General features: G+C 37.1%; 1 protein-coding gene across 2 annotated transcripts in view; it reads left to right on the forward strand.

The window, feature by feature from the left end:
• The window catches only part of SPTBN1 (spectrin beta, non-erythrocytic 1), a 191,675-nt gene that overhangs the window by 101,029 nt on the left and 73,047 nt on the right, over positions 1–17,599 (forward strand). For both annotated transcript variants that reach the window (XM_044663335.1, XM_044663336.1), the window contains exon 3: positions 12,998–13,171. In XM_044663335.1, coding sequence (XP_044519270.1) covers positions 12,998–13,171 — 174 coding nt within the window. The remainder of the gene's footprint in view (positions 1–12,997; positions 13,172–17,599) is intronic.

The raw sequence follows: 17,599 nt of genomic DNA on the forward strand, positions 1-17,599 counted from the left end.
TTCCTCTTCTGAGGATGACGTTTAGGAAAGTAAAAATAGCATGAAAAAAACCTAACAAGTTCTACAGATGAGAAAATTTACATTCTAACCTTATTCTTTTCACATGGAAATTTCCCACCCTTTCCTTCTATTTCTGCATCCTTGAGTCTTTTTGGGTGGTGCTTCCAGAGATAGGTAAATTCATATAAGCATGTATTTGTACACACAGTATATTAGAAAAAAACCCATTTGTGATTCTGTTCATTTGCAATTATTTTTTCCCAATTTGTGTTCATTCATTCCCCCTATTTCTTCATTAGCTATCAGCAAAATTCTCTGAGGATTTTGACCCAAAAGTTAGCACAAATTCTAATCTTGTTCTCTTTTAAGTATCTCTGGGATCTGGGCAAATCATTGCATTTTTTAAGGCAGCTAAGCAGTGCTGTGGGTAGAATACTGATCTGGAAGACCTGAGTTTAAATGTGCCCTTAGAAAAGTGCTAGCAACTTTGATAAGTCTCAACTTTGCTCACTCAACCTTCATCCATCCATCCATCCAGTTTCTTAATCTCACTCTGTCTCTTTAAGAGCAGGTTTTTCTAAGTAAGAGTTTCACAGCTGAGAATAGCTCTGGCAGACTTTTGTGAAGATTCCGTCACCTAGGAGACAAGGATCATATATAAGGAAGGAATGTGTTGACAGTTAGGCTTTTTCTCCTCAGAACTTTGAGAGAGCAGGAATTTGTGTCTGTGCCTCTGTGACAGGCAGTTTCACTATTTACAGTTGAGGAAGAACTATTTTAAGGAGGTCGATGGTGATTAATGATTAACGTAGGTAATTAGATACTGATTAGTGCAGTAGTTAGTGATTATGATCTTAGACAGAGTAGATAAGTTAGGCCTGCTCTGTCAGGCAAGAAGATCCTGCCCAAGAAGGCAGTTAGATTTAGGGTTTCTTAGAGAGATTTGGATTTTAGGCATCGTTATAAGATGTTATAGTGATAATTTCACTTTCTTCCCTTCTATTTCCTGTCTGAACTTCTGCTCAGAATAAATAAGTGTTTGTGTTTTATCAATCTGCTCTTTGTACTTTTCTCAAACTCCTACCCAAAATTTTTAACCCTTCACACTTGCATCCATCCATCCATCCATCTATCCATCCTTCTTTGTGTCCTCTACTTTAAACAGGATAGCAATACTACCCCTTAGATTAACCTTTTCCCTTGAGAAGACCTTTCCACTTAATGAGATTAATGTAAATGAAAGAACTTCAAAGAATAGGAGCTTCTATAAGAAAAGAGATTATGTATGTACTTGTGTTCTTCCTTCCTAGGGTTATAAGTCTTATGGTCAGTAACTGCCCTTACTGTATATTTGAACACTCTATATCCATAATAGAGAATCAGAAAATATATTTGAATTGAACAATTCAGTGCAGAAACTGTTATCCTGCTTATATTAGGAAGAGAACACTATGCTAAACCTTGGATATAAAGACAAAAAAGCCCTAAACAATTCTTGATCCCCAGAAGCTAAAGTTGAAGGTTGGTGGGGAGTGGGGGACAGGTATGATAAGGGATACTAAGGAAAAGTAAGGATCTCATCAATAGGAAACAATAATGAAAATTGAAGCAGATATCTTAAAGTCTTGTAACATAAAATAGTATGTAACATAAAGACTTGTAACAAAAAAAATGGCCTAATTTGAGTTATTTTGATTTTTGTGGAAGCAAAGCTATTTTGCTAATTCAAACAGGTTTTCCACAAAATGAGGCCAGGATTATATGGCTTTAAGATATATAGAAAACAAGGATCATGATTCATGTGTTTGCATATTGAAAAAGCACACTTGAATGGGACTATACTACTTCCTCACTCTAAAACACCCTCCCTTTCTTTCCCAAGAGCGCTGTCTACAAAATTGTTCATTTATTTCCCATCCCTCCTCTGCTGTCATAGTTTTCAGTGGATTAGGCCTAGAAGGTTAGCATTGCTATAAAACTGGGTGTCTTTTCTCCCATTGTTTTTGCATATATATCACTCTTATTGGAAAATATATGCAACATCACAGCTTTTATGGACCATCTTTTTGTGCTTCAATAAAATTATGGAATTTCTGAATTTTGAAGTCATTTGATGACTTGATTTGTTTCAAAATTGAAGTGTTAACATTTTAGCCCTTTATAGCTATGATGTCTCTTTAGGGATAATAAAATATATTATATACGAAAAGGAGTGTTTGGAGGCAGGGTCATCATTTCTCCTAAAAAACTATGTTACTTTTGCATCTTGAGCTTTGAAAAGTAATGTTTTCCCCCAATTTTTTTTTTTTTGTTATTTGGCTCCTATATATTTTTTTCTATTCTCACTTCATTTTCTTAAGGTTATCAATTTAGAGGTGGAAGTGACAAGTCCATTGAGAATTGTAGAAGCTCACAGTTTTAGAGTTGTTACTTACTTATGTGACCTTCGCAAGTTATCTTGCTGGGCCTATTGTTTCTTTATTGGTAACGTTTAATGAATTTAGGTGATCTCAGAGGTTCCTTCTAGGTCTAAATCTAAGATACTGACTTTAGAGGTTAATTCTAATCTAGTCTGAAGTCCACAGAAGTTGTGCCTTACCAGTGTTCCCATGGAATTGAAGTCTCCTGATTCTCAATTCATTGCTTTCTGAATTATAACACTTTGCTGGGATACTTGAAGGGAAAAAAAAATTCAAATAAATAAACCAGTCAAGCAAGTATTTTATTTATATGAACAGGCTACTAAGTGTGTGGGGTATGTTTGTGCTGATTTATTAAACTTCCTCAGTTCATGGGAGATGGTTTGTATGCCCCTCAGACCCAAGTTCTGCTGAGATGTTGTAAAGAACTTACTGGACTCTGAGGTTAATTATCCTCCCTCTTCTTAAGGAAACTTTTTTCCTGTTTGCTGGCAGAGGAAAAAAATTTTTTTTACCTCTGAATAAGTTTGCTGGAAAAAGATATAAAATTCAGAGCAAATTGCAGAGCAAAGTTGAGTCTTTCTAGAGTTATCTCATGGGATAACAAACTGATAAAATGACTCAAAGTATTTTGTTTGAATTACCTGGATTGACTATAAATCTATATTGGCTATAAAAAAATACAAGTAATTGTATAATAATTCTTTGCTTTTTGGGAAGAGAGATGTAGGACTACACAGACAGCCATTTTGTATCCTTTGGGTTAATTATAAATTGGATATACTATTTGTTCTTTTAATCTACATTAATAAATTCCTGCTACTATAGGTTGTCCATTTCATTATAGGATACTTACATTTACTTCAATCATAATTTCATCCTTCAAAACCTGGAGAGAACAAACAAGATGCAATTTTCTTGTCCTTTTGATTGTTGCCAATTGGGAAGAACTGATTGGTGTAGTTGAAGTGATGCTTTACTAAAACCATTACATTAAAAAAAATCCATATATGTTCCTTTATACTTGAATGAGACCTCAGAGTTTATCATGGAAGAGAAGAAAGTTAGGCTTAGTCTAATCTGCATCCTACTTATGGGGCATCCAAATTTTAGCACAACACGTGAATTAAAATTCTTCTTTGAAATCAGCCTGGGAGGATTGGAGAACTTGCAGGAATAAAACTCAAAATAGTGATCAAAAATCTGATCCAAGAAGATAAAAAGCCGGAGTAGTGTGATAAGACCAAGCAACTACCACTTTAAATTTTTAAAAGATAACATACAGAGATGGAAGCCAAGACAAATACAGAACCAGGTTGCCGAAAAACTCAGGCCTACAGAGGTCAGTTTGGAAAGAGCTAAAGATAATTTTTTAAAGAGTAAGGCTTTTTAAAAGGTATTTTGAGTAGGATTAAAGGAATAATTGTCTACTTGCAGCAGTAAAATAACTAGTCAGACAAGGGTGGAGTTAGCACCCCAGTTCTTGATTTGCTTTTCTTTCCTTTGGTTGGACCTGGAAAGGACAGAACAAAAATGGCCATTAGACACTTGATAATCAAAAAAAAAAGTTATGGACACAAAGTTGCCCTTGATATATTCATATTACCTGACCCAGCTGAACTCCCTTCTTCAGGTTCTAAAAGAAGGGACAGACTTGATCATCACGGTATTGTCAGTGATATTTAAAAGATCTAGAAAAGGTGTCTTGTGGAAGCAGAGAAGTTTCATGTCTATTTTTTTAAAAAGACAGAAAATATACCTACAGGTATAGACCAGTGAACACAACTGATTCTTAAGAGAATTCTAGCCTTGTTTTAATTATTTTTCCCTCTATCTTTTAAATTACCAAATATATTCCTTCTTACTCCTTAGAAAGCTATCTCTTAAAGAAAGTTCAGCAAAATCACCTTAAGCGGATAACTATATCTCATAGCGTATATAATATTCCACACCTATAGTTTTCCACTTACACAAAGAAAGGGAGGAAGCTGTTTGGCTTTTGTCCGTATACTTAGAAGATTTAGGATATATGAAAAAAATGGTCAGTGAATATTCAGAAAACGGCAATCATTAAAAAAAAAAAACTAGCGTCACTTCATTAAAAACGGGAACAGCAGACAAACTTTTTGTCTTTTTGAAAATTACTACTTGATTAGATCAAAGTAACTCCATAAAAACAGTTTACCTGGTTTCTAGGGAAATGTTTATGCTATTTGTAGGGAAAAGAGGAAGAGGGATGGACTAGATAATCATAGTACATTAGGATAGATTCAGCCAGCTGGACAAAGTCCACGTCAAAATGGTCTAGGAGTCATAATGGACTTAGAAGCCTGAGTCAGGAGCCAAGGAAGCTGATCCAGCCTTGGGCTAAGTGAATAGGTGGCGTAGCTTCCAAGAGCGAGGAGGGAGGTTTAGGCTATCTGTACTCTGCCTTGGTCGAACAGTTTCTGGAGTATTTGTACAGTTCTGGGTACCATTTCTAAGGAAGGAGATTGATTAGAGAGGCAGCCAGTGGCACTGTGGGTAGAATGTTAGGCCGAGTCAGGGACGCCTCTGCTCGTCAGTACCTGCCTCAGAAACATGCTGGGTCTGTGACTGAGCAAGTCACTTAACCTTTTTCAGGCTACTCATCTGTAAAATAGGGATAACTATAGCACCTGGCAGCTGGGTGGTGCAGTGGATAGAGCTCTGGCCTTATAAAGGCTCATCCTCATGAATACTATCTTGAGTCACTTGCTAGCTATGTGACCGTGGGTAAGTCTCTTAACCCTGTTTGCCTCAATCCTTCATGTGTAAAATGGGTTGGAAAAAGGAAATGGCAAAGCACTGCAGTGAAACCTAAAATGCAGTCATGGAGAGTCGAACATGGCTGAAACAACGGACCAACAACTACATGGCACCTCCCTCCCAGAATTGTTTTGAGGATCAAATACAAATGATTCAACATACATAAAATGCTTTGCAAACCTTAAAGGTATATATATTTGTTCATGTGTGTGTGCGTACACATAAAGCACACACTCACTGGCTGCTATCATCATCAATCTGAAGAATGACTAAAGGAAGAAGACGACTAAAAAGTACACTAGATTGGTAGAGGAAGGGATTAATCCAGCCCTGCATGTGCCTTCTAACTCACTTTGCTATCTTTGTCAAAAGCCCAGTCATTTGAAAATAAGGCTGTCAAACTACATGATCTGTATATTGTCCTTTTCAGTGTGAGTTCTAACAGTTCTCATACAGATGTGGTTATAATAAAATCTTTGTATATAGATATTTTGTCCCCTCTGGGTTATTCTAGTAAAAGCTTTATATATTCATTGAGTCAAACAAAGGAGACCAATTTCTGTAAGTGCTGTTACATGTTTCAGCAAAAATGATATCTTTAGCCATACAGGAAGCCCCTGACTTACAAACAGTAGCTAACAAAAGGTCTTTATAAATACGAACAACTATGTCCCTGTCAAAAGTCTCACCTCCCTGTTGCTTCTTGATCCTGTTCCACGGCTTCTTACCCTTGAGTGTTCCCAACAGATGTAGCCACCTAAGCCTTGAAGCCTCTGCCTTCCTACTCCCTAGCCCCTAGAAAATATTAGTGACTCATTTGACTTCCCTTCCCTTCCTTACATACATTTCCCAGCCTTCCTAATCATAATCCCCAAACTGCTTGATTCTCCATTGAGAATCTCCTCTCACCAGCGTCCCCACCCCTTTTTACTCTGTAGGAGAAGATGATGGTACTGTAGCTGGGAAGGTGGCTGCCCTAAATTTAGAAAACTATAGCATCATTGTTATTAGTAGAGATTCCATGAGCTGCCTGACAACCCAGAATTATCATTAATGTTTTATTCATGCCATGTGTTTCAAGTCCCAACCCCAGCGACTTACTGCCTTTTAAAACACAATCTGTCATACAACTGGACATTATCAATAATTACTTTTTGCTTTGCAAAAAACTGCAGATCTGCTGCAATTTAGAAATCGCATTATTGGGGGAAATGATATTCCCTAAAGCACTTTGTGAAACAAGTAAATGCTGTGTTGCTACTCTGAAAAAACTGGGTGCACCTTTTGAAGGTTAATGTTTCATCTTACATCACAGATCTCTCTGAATCTGTTTTTGGATTGAGCTTGTGATTTGCTCAGTATACATGAACTCTGATGACCAAGGCAGATTGGCAACTAGAATAGGCAACTCAGATAATTACATGTTCCTTTTGCTGACCTTCAGATTAATTAAATTCAAATTGTTTTGGTAGTTTTTCCCTCCAAAGGGTTTTTTCCATACCAAAGATTTGAAACAGGTGTCCTTTTTGAGAGGAGGAGGCTGCGGCGTGGGTGTTAATCTGTAAATGTTGTAAAGGTGTAAATTTTCATAAAAATAAACATCTTACTATACAAAGAAAAAAGACAGAATTGTGTACAAAACAGTATGCTTTATGCATAATTTTTAAAAAGCAAAACAACTCTTATTTGCTTATGTTCCCTTCTAAATTTCCTACTCACTTCTTTTTTTTTTAATGTTTCATTGCTGTTCTTTTTCTTTCCATCAATGTTATTATCAACTCATCTTACCATCGTAACTAATAGTAATGGCTAGCATTGTATAGTGTTTGAATCAGCATTAATGACTTCCAGAATGCTCAGCCCACAGGAGTCAGACAACTGATTAGAAGGAGATTATGATACTTCCTTTCCTGGCACTGGAAGTAGGACTCTATTGCATTGTCCAGGGTGAGAAGGAACACTAATATTAGTGCTTGTGGCTACAGGGGAGCTGGGACACTGGTTATAGTTCTAGAGGGGTGAGAAAGAGTGCTTGTGGTGTTTCAGAGACCAGTACATGGGCCAGGAGAATAGTAAACATGCCTCCTCCCCTTAAATCATAACACCTTGGAAGAACTGAAAACTTACAGACCTGCTGAATTAGCTTTGAAAGCCAGTGCACAAAAAAACCCAAAGCTTTGCATAGTGCTTTTTTCATGCCAGGAACACAGCCCAATGTTAATAGTTTTTGAAGTTAAAAGTATTGAAGAAAATAACACCTTAAAAACATAAAGGCCAGATGAGCAAAGAAGCACAACAATCCATTGAAGAAAAGAACTTAAAAAGAAAAAAATTGGCCTGATGGGGAAAGATATACAAAAGCTCACTGAAGAAAATAATTCCTTGAAAATTAGAGTTGGACAAATGGAAACTAATGAATCCATGAGGCATTAAGAAACAATGAAACAAAATCAGAATGATAAAAGAGAAAAAGATGTGAAATATCTCATTGGAAAAAGCATTGACTTAGAAAATAGATCCAGGAGAGATAATTTAATAATTGCTGAACTATCTGAAAGCCATGATCAAATAAAGAGCCTAGACATCATCTTTCAAGAAATTATATTGGCCTGATATTCTAGAACCACAGAGTAAAATAGAAAGTGAAAAAATACATTGATCACCTCCAGAAAGAGATCCCAAATTGAAAACTCCCAGAAATATTATAATCAAATTCCAGAGCTTCTAGGTCAATTAGAATATTTCAAGAAGCAAAAAAGAAGCAATTCGAACATCATGGAGTCACAGTTAAGATAAAAAGCTTTAGCAACTTCTTCATTAAAGGATCAGAGGACCCAGGTTATGATAGTCTAGAGGGCAAAGGAACTAGGATTAAAAGAATCATTTACCCAGAAAAACTTGAGTATAATCCTTCAGGGAAGTAAAATGGATAATGTTAAATAGAAAACTTTCAAGCATTCTTGATAAAAAAGACCAAAGTCAGCTGTGAAATACATACTCAAGAGAGACATGAAAAGGTTAACAAGAAAGAGATATTATAAAGGTTCAGTAAGGTTTAACTGTTTACACCTACATGGGAAGATGATACTTGTACCTCTTGAGAACTTTGTTCTTATTAGAGCATTTAGAAGGCGTGTATACAGGCAGAAGCCACAGGTTTGAGTTAAGTATGGTGGGATGATGATATTTTTTTTTAAAAATTAAGGGGTGAGAAAAAGGGGAATGCATTGAGAGAAGGGGAAGAGAGGTAGAATTGAATAAATTATCTTACATAAAAGAGGTGGGCAAGGACTAACTCTCATCAGAATTGACTCAGAGACAATAACCTTGGTTTTAGAAATCTTATCTTTCAGGAAAGTAGGAGAGAGGAAAGTGAAAAGTGGAGGGAGAAGGGCTGATAGAAGAAAGTGCAGATTGGGGGAGGCTATAGTCAGCAGCAAAACACTTGAAGATGGAAAAGATGAGAAGACAGGTTAGATAAATAGAAGGAAAATTAGGTTTGAAGAAAATACATATTAATCATAACAAATTTTACAGCAAATTTCTTTAATGAAGACCTCATTTCTCAACTACATAGAGAACTGAATCAAATTCATAAGAATGCCAATCTCACTGATAAATGGTTAAAGGATATGTAATCAGGAAGTTCTCAAAGCTGTATAGACATTTTAAAAATGCTCTAAAACTGTGATTAGAGGAATGAAAATTAAAACAACTCTTGAGTGCCATTTCACACCTATCAGATTGGCTATTATGACAGAAAATGGAAAAGGACGCATATTAGAGAGGATGTGAGAAAATAGAGACAATACACACTTTCCGGGGATTTGTGAACTGATTCAACCATTTAATTTAAAACTATGGTCTAGAACGGTGCATGCTCATTCAACTCAGTAATACCACTATTAGATCTATATCCCAGATATTTTTTTTTTTTAATGAAAAAGGACTTGTATGTACAGAAATACTTATAGCACTTCTTTTTGTGGTGGCCAAAAATTGGAACTTGCAGGGATGCTCATCAATTAGCAGATAACTGAACAAGTTATAGTATGTGCTTGTAATGGAATACTATTGTGGCATAAGAAATGATGAAGGGTATGTTCTCAGAAAAACCTGGAAACACATGAATTGATGCAAAGTAAAATGAGCAGAACCAGAACATTGTACACAGTAATAGCAGTATTGTATGATGCTCAATTGTAAATAATTTAACTACTCTCAACAGTACAGTGATCTAAGAGAAAAAAATGCTATCCATCTCTAGAGAAAGAACTGATATATTGAATCTTAATGATACTTAAAGCATACTTTAAATTTTTTTCTTTATTCTTGCATGTCTTTTTCTGATCTGTTTATCAACATGACTAATATTAGGAAGGGAAGGAGGTAGGAGGGTCTTGTCCACCTCCAGAGAAAGAACTGATGGAGTCTTAATGCAGATTGAAGCATATTAATTTGTCACTTTATTTTCTTTGTGGGTTTTGTTTTGATAAGTGTCTTCTTCCATAACATGATTAATATGGAAATATTTTGCATGACTTACACTTATATTACCTATCAAATTACCATCTCAGAGAGGGTGGGGAGAATTTGGAATGCAATTTAAAAAACAAAAAACAAATGTTAAAAACTGTACATGTAATCAGGAAAAAAAAATTTAAAGCAATGATTCAAAATGTATTTCATAGAATTGTATATTTACTGGTGGAAAGACCTTTAGAGGGTCTCTAATCTAATATTTGTTTTATAAATAAGGACATTGAGGTGTAGAATGGAGAAATCACTGGCCTCAGAAGTCACATAGCTAGTCAGTCCATGGGCTCTTTCTTTATATTTGTATTTTATATTTGTATATCAGTTTGTCAAGCATTTACTCAGTGGGTGTGCTGAGGATTGTTCAATTGTGGAGCAAAGTAGAATGTTTGCCCATAAGAAAGTATAGTTGGTCAGAAACCATTAATCCATAAAGCAATAGAAGAATGAAAAGAACTCAACTCAATGGTAAATTATAGACCTGCGAAGTTCTGTAGGAGTTTAGAGAACAAGGGGGTGATCAGTGAGGGCCAGAGTGGTCTAAAGAAATGAATGGTGGAGTTGGGATTTGAGATCGGTTTTAAATGTTTGCTCTTTGAGTAGGCAGAACATTCTAGGACCTGGGGGAAGGGAAGAGGAGGAATAAAATCCCGAGGTGGGAATGAACATGGCATGTTTAGGGTACAATAAGGCCTGTGTCGCTGAAGAGAGAGTGTGTATTAAAGCTGTGGGCCAGGAGACTGAATAAATTGTTCCGACTCCACCACAGAGAAGGTCTTTTAAGCCAGGCAGAGGAGTTAGGTTTTAGTAATGGGATTTGTTTTTGTATTCGTCATTTCCCCAAAATTCCCTGTTAAATCATCCTCTTCTAACAAAGAGAAAGTTAAGCAAAAACCAAACAAGAGAGCTGTAGCGGAACCTTAAATATTCTTCCTGGGCATCTGTTTTATGTTCAGAGCTGTTTGCTACCTCCTCTTTCTCTGTGACCCGTGTTCAGGTGTGCTGTGATCCTCACACAGGACACGCTCCCTCTTGTGTCTCTGGGCCTTTGTACTCTGCCTCCTGCCTGCTGTCCCCTCACTGTCCCACTTCTGCCTCCTCCTCATCTTCCCTGGCTTTGCTTAACAACTTGGCTCAGATCCCCCCTTCTGAAGGAGGAGGCCTTTCTCATAGCCCCCTCCCAAGCGCTCCCACTGTGTGGAGCATCTAAATTCATAGTGATTTGTGTTCTGTCTTCCCCATTAGGGAGAAGAGCCTCTGCTTTTGCTTCTCTCTATAATCCTAATGCACCCAACCTGAGTATGCACTTCACAGGAACCTTTTTTTTTACTGATTAGCTGATGCATCAATAGAAATGGGATTGGCAGCTGTTATTTGGAAGCATGATTGGTCATTGCAATTAATCCGAATTCTTTAATATTTTAATATTGTTTTTATTTACATTATTGTCAACATGTGTGTATATTTCTTCCTTGGACTACTTGATTTGCTCTTTATCAGTTCATACAGTTCTTCCCATGTTTCCCCTTTTGTTACAGTTTACAATATCAGTGTATTCATTCAAAATAATTCTTCTTAGAGCCTCCTAGCTTTCTAGGTGATCCAGTCTTTGAGGGGAGGAAGAGGAAAGATTTAGATAATGGCAGTCAAGATAAATTAGTTTTCTCTCCCAATCTTGGAAGTTTTCTTCCATTGGTTATGTGCTCTATCATTCCTTTCCTATGTTTATTTTTTCTAATTAATGAATTGATTGATTGATTAGGGATGTTTATCCATGGTTACATGATTCATATTCTTTCCTTCCCTTCCTTCCTCCCCCCTCCCATAGCCAAAGAGCAATTCAACTGGTTTTTACATGTATCATCGATCAAGACCTATTTCCATATTAATATTTGAAGTAATCATTTAGATTCTTTATCTCCAATCATATCCTCATTGAACCATGTGATCATATGTTTTCCTTCTGCATTTCTACTTCCACAGTTCTTTCCCTGAATGTGGATAATGTTCTTTCTCATAAGTCCCTCAGAATTGTCCTGGATTGTTGCATTGCTGCTAGTAGAGAAGTCTTTTACATTCAATTTTACCGCATTGTATCAGTCTCTGTGTACAATGTTCTCCTGGTTCTCCTTTCACTCTGCATCAATTCTGGGAGGTTGTTCCAGTTCACATGGAATTCCTCCAGTTTGTTATTCCTTTTAGCACAATAGTATTCCATCACCACCAACATATACCACAATTTGTTCAGCCATTTCCCAATCGAAGGGCTTCCCCTCATTTTCTAATTTTTTGCCATCACAAAGAGTGCATCTATTTTGTACAAGTATTTTTCCTTATTATCTCTTTGGGGGTACAGACCCAGCAGTGGTATGGCTGAATCAAAGGGCAGGCAGTCATTTAAAGCCCTTTAGGCATAATTCCAAATTGTCTTCCATAGTGGTTGGATCAATTCACAACACTACCAGCAATGCGTTAGTGTCCCAATTTTGCCAAGTTCTCTCCAACATTTATCACTTTCCTTTGCTGTCATATTAGCCAGTCTGCTAGGTATGAGGTGGCACTCCTTTCCTATTTTTAGATAAACATTAGAAAATATCAGTAGACTAGCAACCTAAAGCTTATACTTAACAAAAATATTTGACTGTTAATCATAACTGAAAAAATCCTGGAGAGATAGCAGTATAGGAAGTAGTTGAGAAAAATCTGTGCACTTTTCTTAAAACTCCAAACTCAAAGGTATAGAACTCCTTTTATAAAGATATTAATTTATGTGACTCTTGAGTTTTTAAAAAATTCATTAAAAGTGTCATATTAGTGCTTGCTAAGCCCTATTTGTTGTTATTTTTTATTTTATAAGGTTGTAAATATTTTATTGCTCTTTCTAATTTTAAGAGGGAGTAATACATTTTGTTTGGATACAAAGCATCTCTTATTAAATTGTTATTTGTCCACTATACTATAAAATACACCTCCCCTCACCCCCACCAAAACAATCAAGCAGAACTGCCTAATAGCATGATTAAATCACTATTAATAATAGAGTTATTTAATGTCTTAGTGCAGTTTTCTGCCATTAAAACTTCAAAGTGCAATTGGAATTTGGGGATACTCTGTTATTTCCTAGACCCAAATTAATGAATATTTTGAACCTACTCATGTTTAGTGCTAGTATAAAAATTGTCTGGATTATGGACACCAAACCCTTCTCTGTCCCTTTGAATAACATTTTTAAATTCTGTTTTCTTGTTTTGTAGCCCAAACCAACAAAGGGAAGAATGCGCATCCATTGTCTGGAGAATGTGGATAAAGCCCTTCAGTTTCTGAAAGAGCAGAGAGTACATCTTGAAAACATGGGATCCCATGACATTGTGGATGGGAATCATCGACTGACTCTTGGTCTCATCTGGACCATCATTTTGCGGTTCCAGGTAAAGAATGCAACACTAAGACATTTCTGCAGATTGATTCTTCATTGTAAAATCCTCTCAAAACACTGTCAATATGAATTTCATTTGAAACTTTAGCTTCCACATTCCGAGGTGTTAGACTATGATGATATTACTTCCTGGAACATTGGTGTGTGCAGCATCATAGAGCATAGACAATACTTTGGAAAACTTGGTGGCTATAGAATCCATTTGCAAATTCTCTTCTTGTCAGTCTTCTGCCCTGTCAAAAATGTCTGTCCTTTCTTTTACCAACCCCACCTGGCCCTCCTAAGACACAGATTTTAGGTATCTGTGCTCTGTGGCTGTTAGCTAGGCTCATGAGGTCATGCCCTATGGATAAGATTGTGCAAAAACCCAGCAGAGTTGTAGCCACACATTTTGTTTATTTTTGAGAGAAAGAGAAAGAGAGTACAAGTTTTGATTTCTCCTTCCTCATCATCCTCCTTCATCTCCTTCCTCATAGGGCTATACTTGGTAATAAAAGACAAGGCCTTAGGGGTCACTGCCTGTGCTTGGTAGAAATTGCACAGATTTGGCATGAGCCCACGGCATGTAAGCTGCTCACAGTCATTCTTAGTACTGTAAAGCTGGAAGGGACATTAGAGGTCATCTAGTCCTCTCCCCCCTCCTCTTTCATTTCCTCCTCCTCCTCCTCCTCTTTCTTCTGTGTTTTTAACACACAAGGAACCTGAGAACGAGAGAGCTTTTTTAAAGTTTTCAAATTCTAACTCTTGATTTCATTAGAAGGTGCCATATTGCCTTAGTCACTGTCAGAGGATGCCTTAGGTCAGTGGCAATTCTGGACATGAAACACCATAGTTATAGTTTCTCTTGACAGAAGTTGTTTATCTGCCACATTTCCCCCAGTCTCACATTCCACTGAGAAAAGTAACTGGTTTGTCAGTGCTCCACAGGTCTTTTCTGGTATCCTTAAATTGTGTAATGCATTGCCAGCCTCCATTCTATTCTGTCAGCGACAATGGCTCTGACCTCTCACTAGTTATCTTCTTGGTTTACTTCCCAGACTGAATAGGAAATTCCCCAACAAGAGTCATCTTTGGAGACGCCCCTTAGGTACTCTTTGGTCCATGAGGGAGAAGAAAGAGATGCAAAAATAAACATTCAGATACCCATCTAGACCTTTTACTGTCCGTGGGATGGAGAGAGACCAGGATCTACATAGTGTTGCTTCTAAGTAAACCTTCTCAGTGACCTAAACTTCCCGTGAAGAAGTGACTTCATTAGCTCTTTTGACTGTTGTGAGCAATGAGGCTCATTTCACAAGCCACCCAGGAAAGGCTGCCTCATTACCCTCCTAGTTAGGCCATCTAGTTTACCAGTGTCCTGTATGAATGCTTTTGTGGTGGGATTTTTTTCTGTCCTCATTTCCTCCACTGATAAATAAGGATAATAATAGTACTTCAATACCAGGCTTATAAGGATCAAATGGAGAAAATATATGTGACATGCTTAGCACAGTGCCTGGTACACAGTAAGCGCTTGATAAATGTTTGTTTCCTTCCTGACAGTGAAGATTATAGGGTTATTGAGGATGGCAAAAGGCTTTTATTAATCCTCGATACTGTTAATGATCTCGTTATTATAGGACTAATACATTATTAAAGTGCCTAGAGGTTTCAAGCTGAATAGCCCTCCCTTTTTCTCTGTTCCTTTTTTCCATGTGTCCCCTCTCCCCCGATGTGGATCTCTGAAATGTCCCTCCTGAATTTCCCATTGTGTTTCCTCTTGATTTTTAGCTTGTGTTCTTACGTCCGAAACCATAGTTGAATCTAGACCTAACTCTTATCCATTGAGCCAGTTTATTTATTTATTTTTGGTTTCAGCCTGTTCAAAAGTGGAAAGCAATTTGAAATTTAGGCTGTCACAGCAGAGATATCCTAAGGACCAAGTAGAAGATTCATACTGAAGTAGGATGATTTTCCCAGCAAACAAAATTCAGTTCGTTAAAATTTGTGGGTTGTATTTAGTTATTTTAATGGGAGAGGATTCACACAAGAGAGCATCAGATAGGACTGATAGGCATCAATGAGTTATGATCTCCATTGAGGAGATTGTGAGTATATGGCAGTATTTAGTAAAACCTGTTTGCCCCAGGCTCCTTTCTTTTTTTCAAACTATATTTTGTCTAAATAATTTTTCTCTCTTGACTCTAACTTTGCAGTGGGCCTACATTTTTCTTTCATTTCAATTGAAGGAGGGTAACCTGGGGGAAAGGATGAAAAATTAGAAGCATCCTCCTTGATTTTGATAAATCAAATAAGTAGAGGATGTCTTTATTTTAGATGAGCAGATTTTATTTCCAAATGAGCCATGAGTCATGAAAAACAGATCTGCGGCCACTCAAGGTTGCAAACTTTAGTTGCAAATCACTCTTATTTATTCTCTATATTCGAGGTAATGATTTTGTAAACTTAGATTGGCATCTTCACAACACATTAAAATGATATTTATTAGCTTATCTCAGGAAGAGCAATGGAGGAAGAAAATGATCTTTCATTTTGGCTAGGTTTTTCTCATTTGCAAGTTTAAAATTAAATTCCAGTGATCTCATCTTGTTGATTTGGAAGTAGGCTGCATTTACCCCAAGAAATCTTGTTTATCCAAAATCTTGAGTATGGCTCATGGCTAGTATTTTTTAATGTAGACTTATATTTTTTTGTCTATCAAATATTCATTTTGGGGATTGGGGACCTATATGTGGGCAATTAGGGTATTTTACCCCCCACTCCCAGTTTTTCATATAAAGAATCTTAAGGAATTTTTGGTGATGGGCTTTACTGTGATTGAAAAATGTGTGAGAGATGAAAAATGACAGAAACCAGGGCTACTTGGATTATTTAGAATCTTAAAATTTTATGAATGGAAGTGATCTTATCTTCTCTAACAACCTTAAGTTTACAAATGTTTATGGTACACCTGGAGGCAGTGGTTAAAGTGCCTGACTTGAAATCAGGAAGACCTGAATTCTAATCCTGCTTTAGACACTTTCTTAGCTATCTGACACTGAGCAAACCACTTGCTCTCTATTAGCCTCATTTTACTCATCTGTAAAATGAGAATAACAGCACCTAGTAAAACTAGATTATACATATAAAACACTTAACAAGCCTTTAAGTGCTCTACAAATGTAACTTATTTCTTACAAGCCTCCTGATTTGTCAAGTAAATACTCTTTCTGTTATATCTTCGTGGATTTTGGTTGCTTAAGAAATTATAAGATAGTTCAACACTTAGAGTGATTTCTTATCCCTTTATAATTAATGCACTAGTATCCGCTTGGTCCAGAACATTGTGCCAAGCAACAAGGCAGGATAAGCCTCCTGCCTTCATAGGGTTTACAGCTAATAGGAATGAATCAATTAATGAAGCATTCATTAATGTGTGCAATGTATTCAAAAGCACTGTGCTAAGCTCTGGGAATGTTAATAAAAAAGTGTAGGACAGCCTCTGCTCCCAAGAAGCTCCAAAATCCAATGAGGAGGACAACACAAGCGATTTCAGCAGCAAGACATCGAGAGAGGCCCCGGCGGTCCTGATGGTGCTGCAGCACAGCCGATGGGAATGTCTCCTCTAGTGTCATGTTCACTGATAAAGCAGAGCCTTTCTGATGGTGAACTTTGGGCCTGATGAAGAGAACTTTATTTTCTGAGTCTTCATCAATGTAAATTTTAAAATTAGTATCCAATACCTCCAAGTTTAATATTTATAAAGTTTGTTATTAAAACCAGAGGGTGGAGAAACCGAAGCCATATACCAACACTGTAATAGCCCAAGTACGGGAAAGGGAAAGGGAATTGTGGGAAACGTAGTCCAGGGGTGCAAGATGCTAATGACTACCATAGCTGCGTCTAGAGGTCAGGCATGAGGCTAGGATGATGCCCAGTGGGCACATGGAAGACTTTGAATGATAATACAGATAATCCACGTGAAATGAGACCTGCAAACTCGTGAGCTCCTAGAAGAGCTAGTCACTGCTGTGGGGCAAGAAGTTAGGAGGTGACATTAGCCTCGAGTTAAGAGTCAGTAGTCAACTGGTGGGAAAAGGTGGAGCCCAGAGCCAGAGAACGGGTTTGTTAGACAATGTCTGTGCTATCCCTTTACACGGAAAGGGTTGCTTTACTGTAAAGAGCTGAGCTCACAATTTCTCAAGGCTATGAAATGTGTTGTAAGGAGAGGAGGGATGGTTTGGTTTCTTCTTTGCATATTAATTCACACCAGTTTTCATAGTGCTCCCTGTGACTGTCTTATGCAAAATAATAAGGATGTACTTGGGGAGAAAATTGGATCCTTTAGTCAAATCTACCCCCTAATCATTAGCTAAAGTTCTGGCCTATTTTCCTAACTAAAGAAAGTTGTTTTGTCCTTCAGTTTAGACCTCCCTTCTAT

The sequence above is a fragment of the Gracilinanus agilis genome, chromosome 2, assembly GCF_016433145.1.
Source record: "Gracilinanus agilis isolate LMUSP501 chromosome 2, AgileGrace, whole genome shotgun sequence".
Taxonomy (NCBI): Eukaryota; Metazoa; Chordata; class Mammalia; order Didelphimorphia; family Didelphidae; genus Gracilinanus; species Gracilinanus agilis.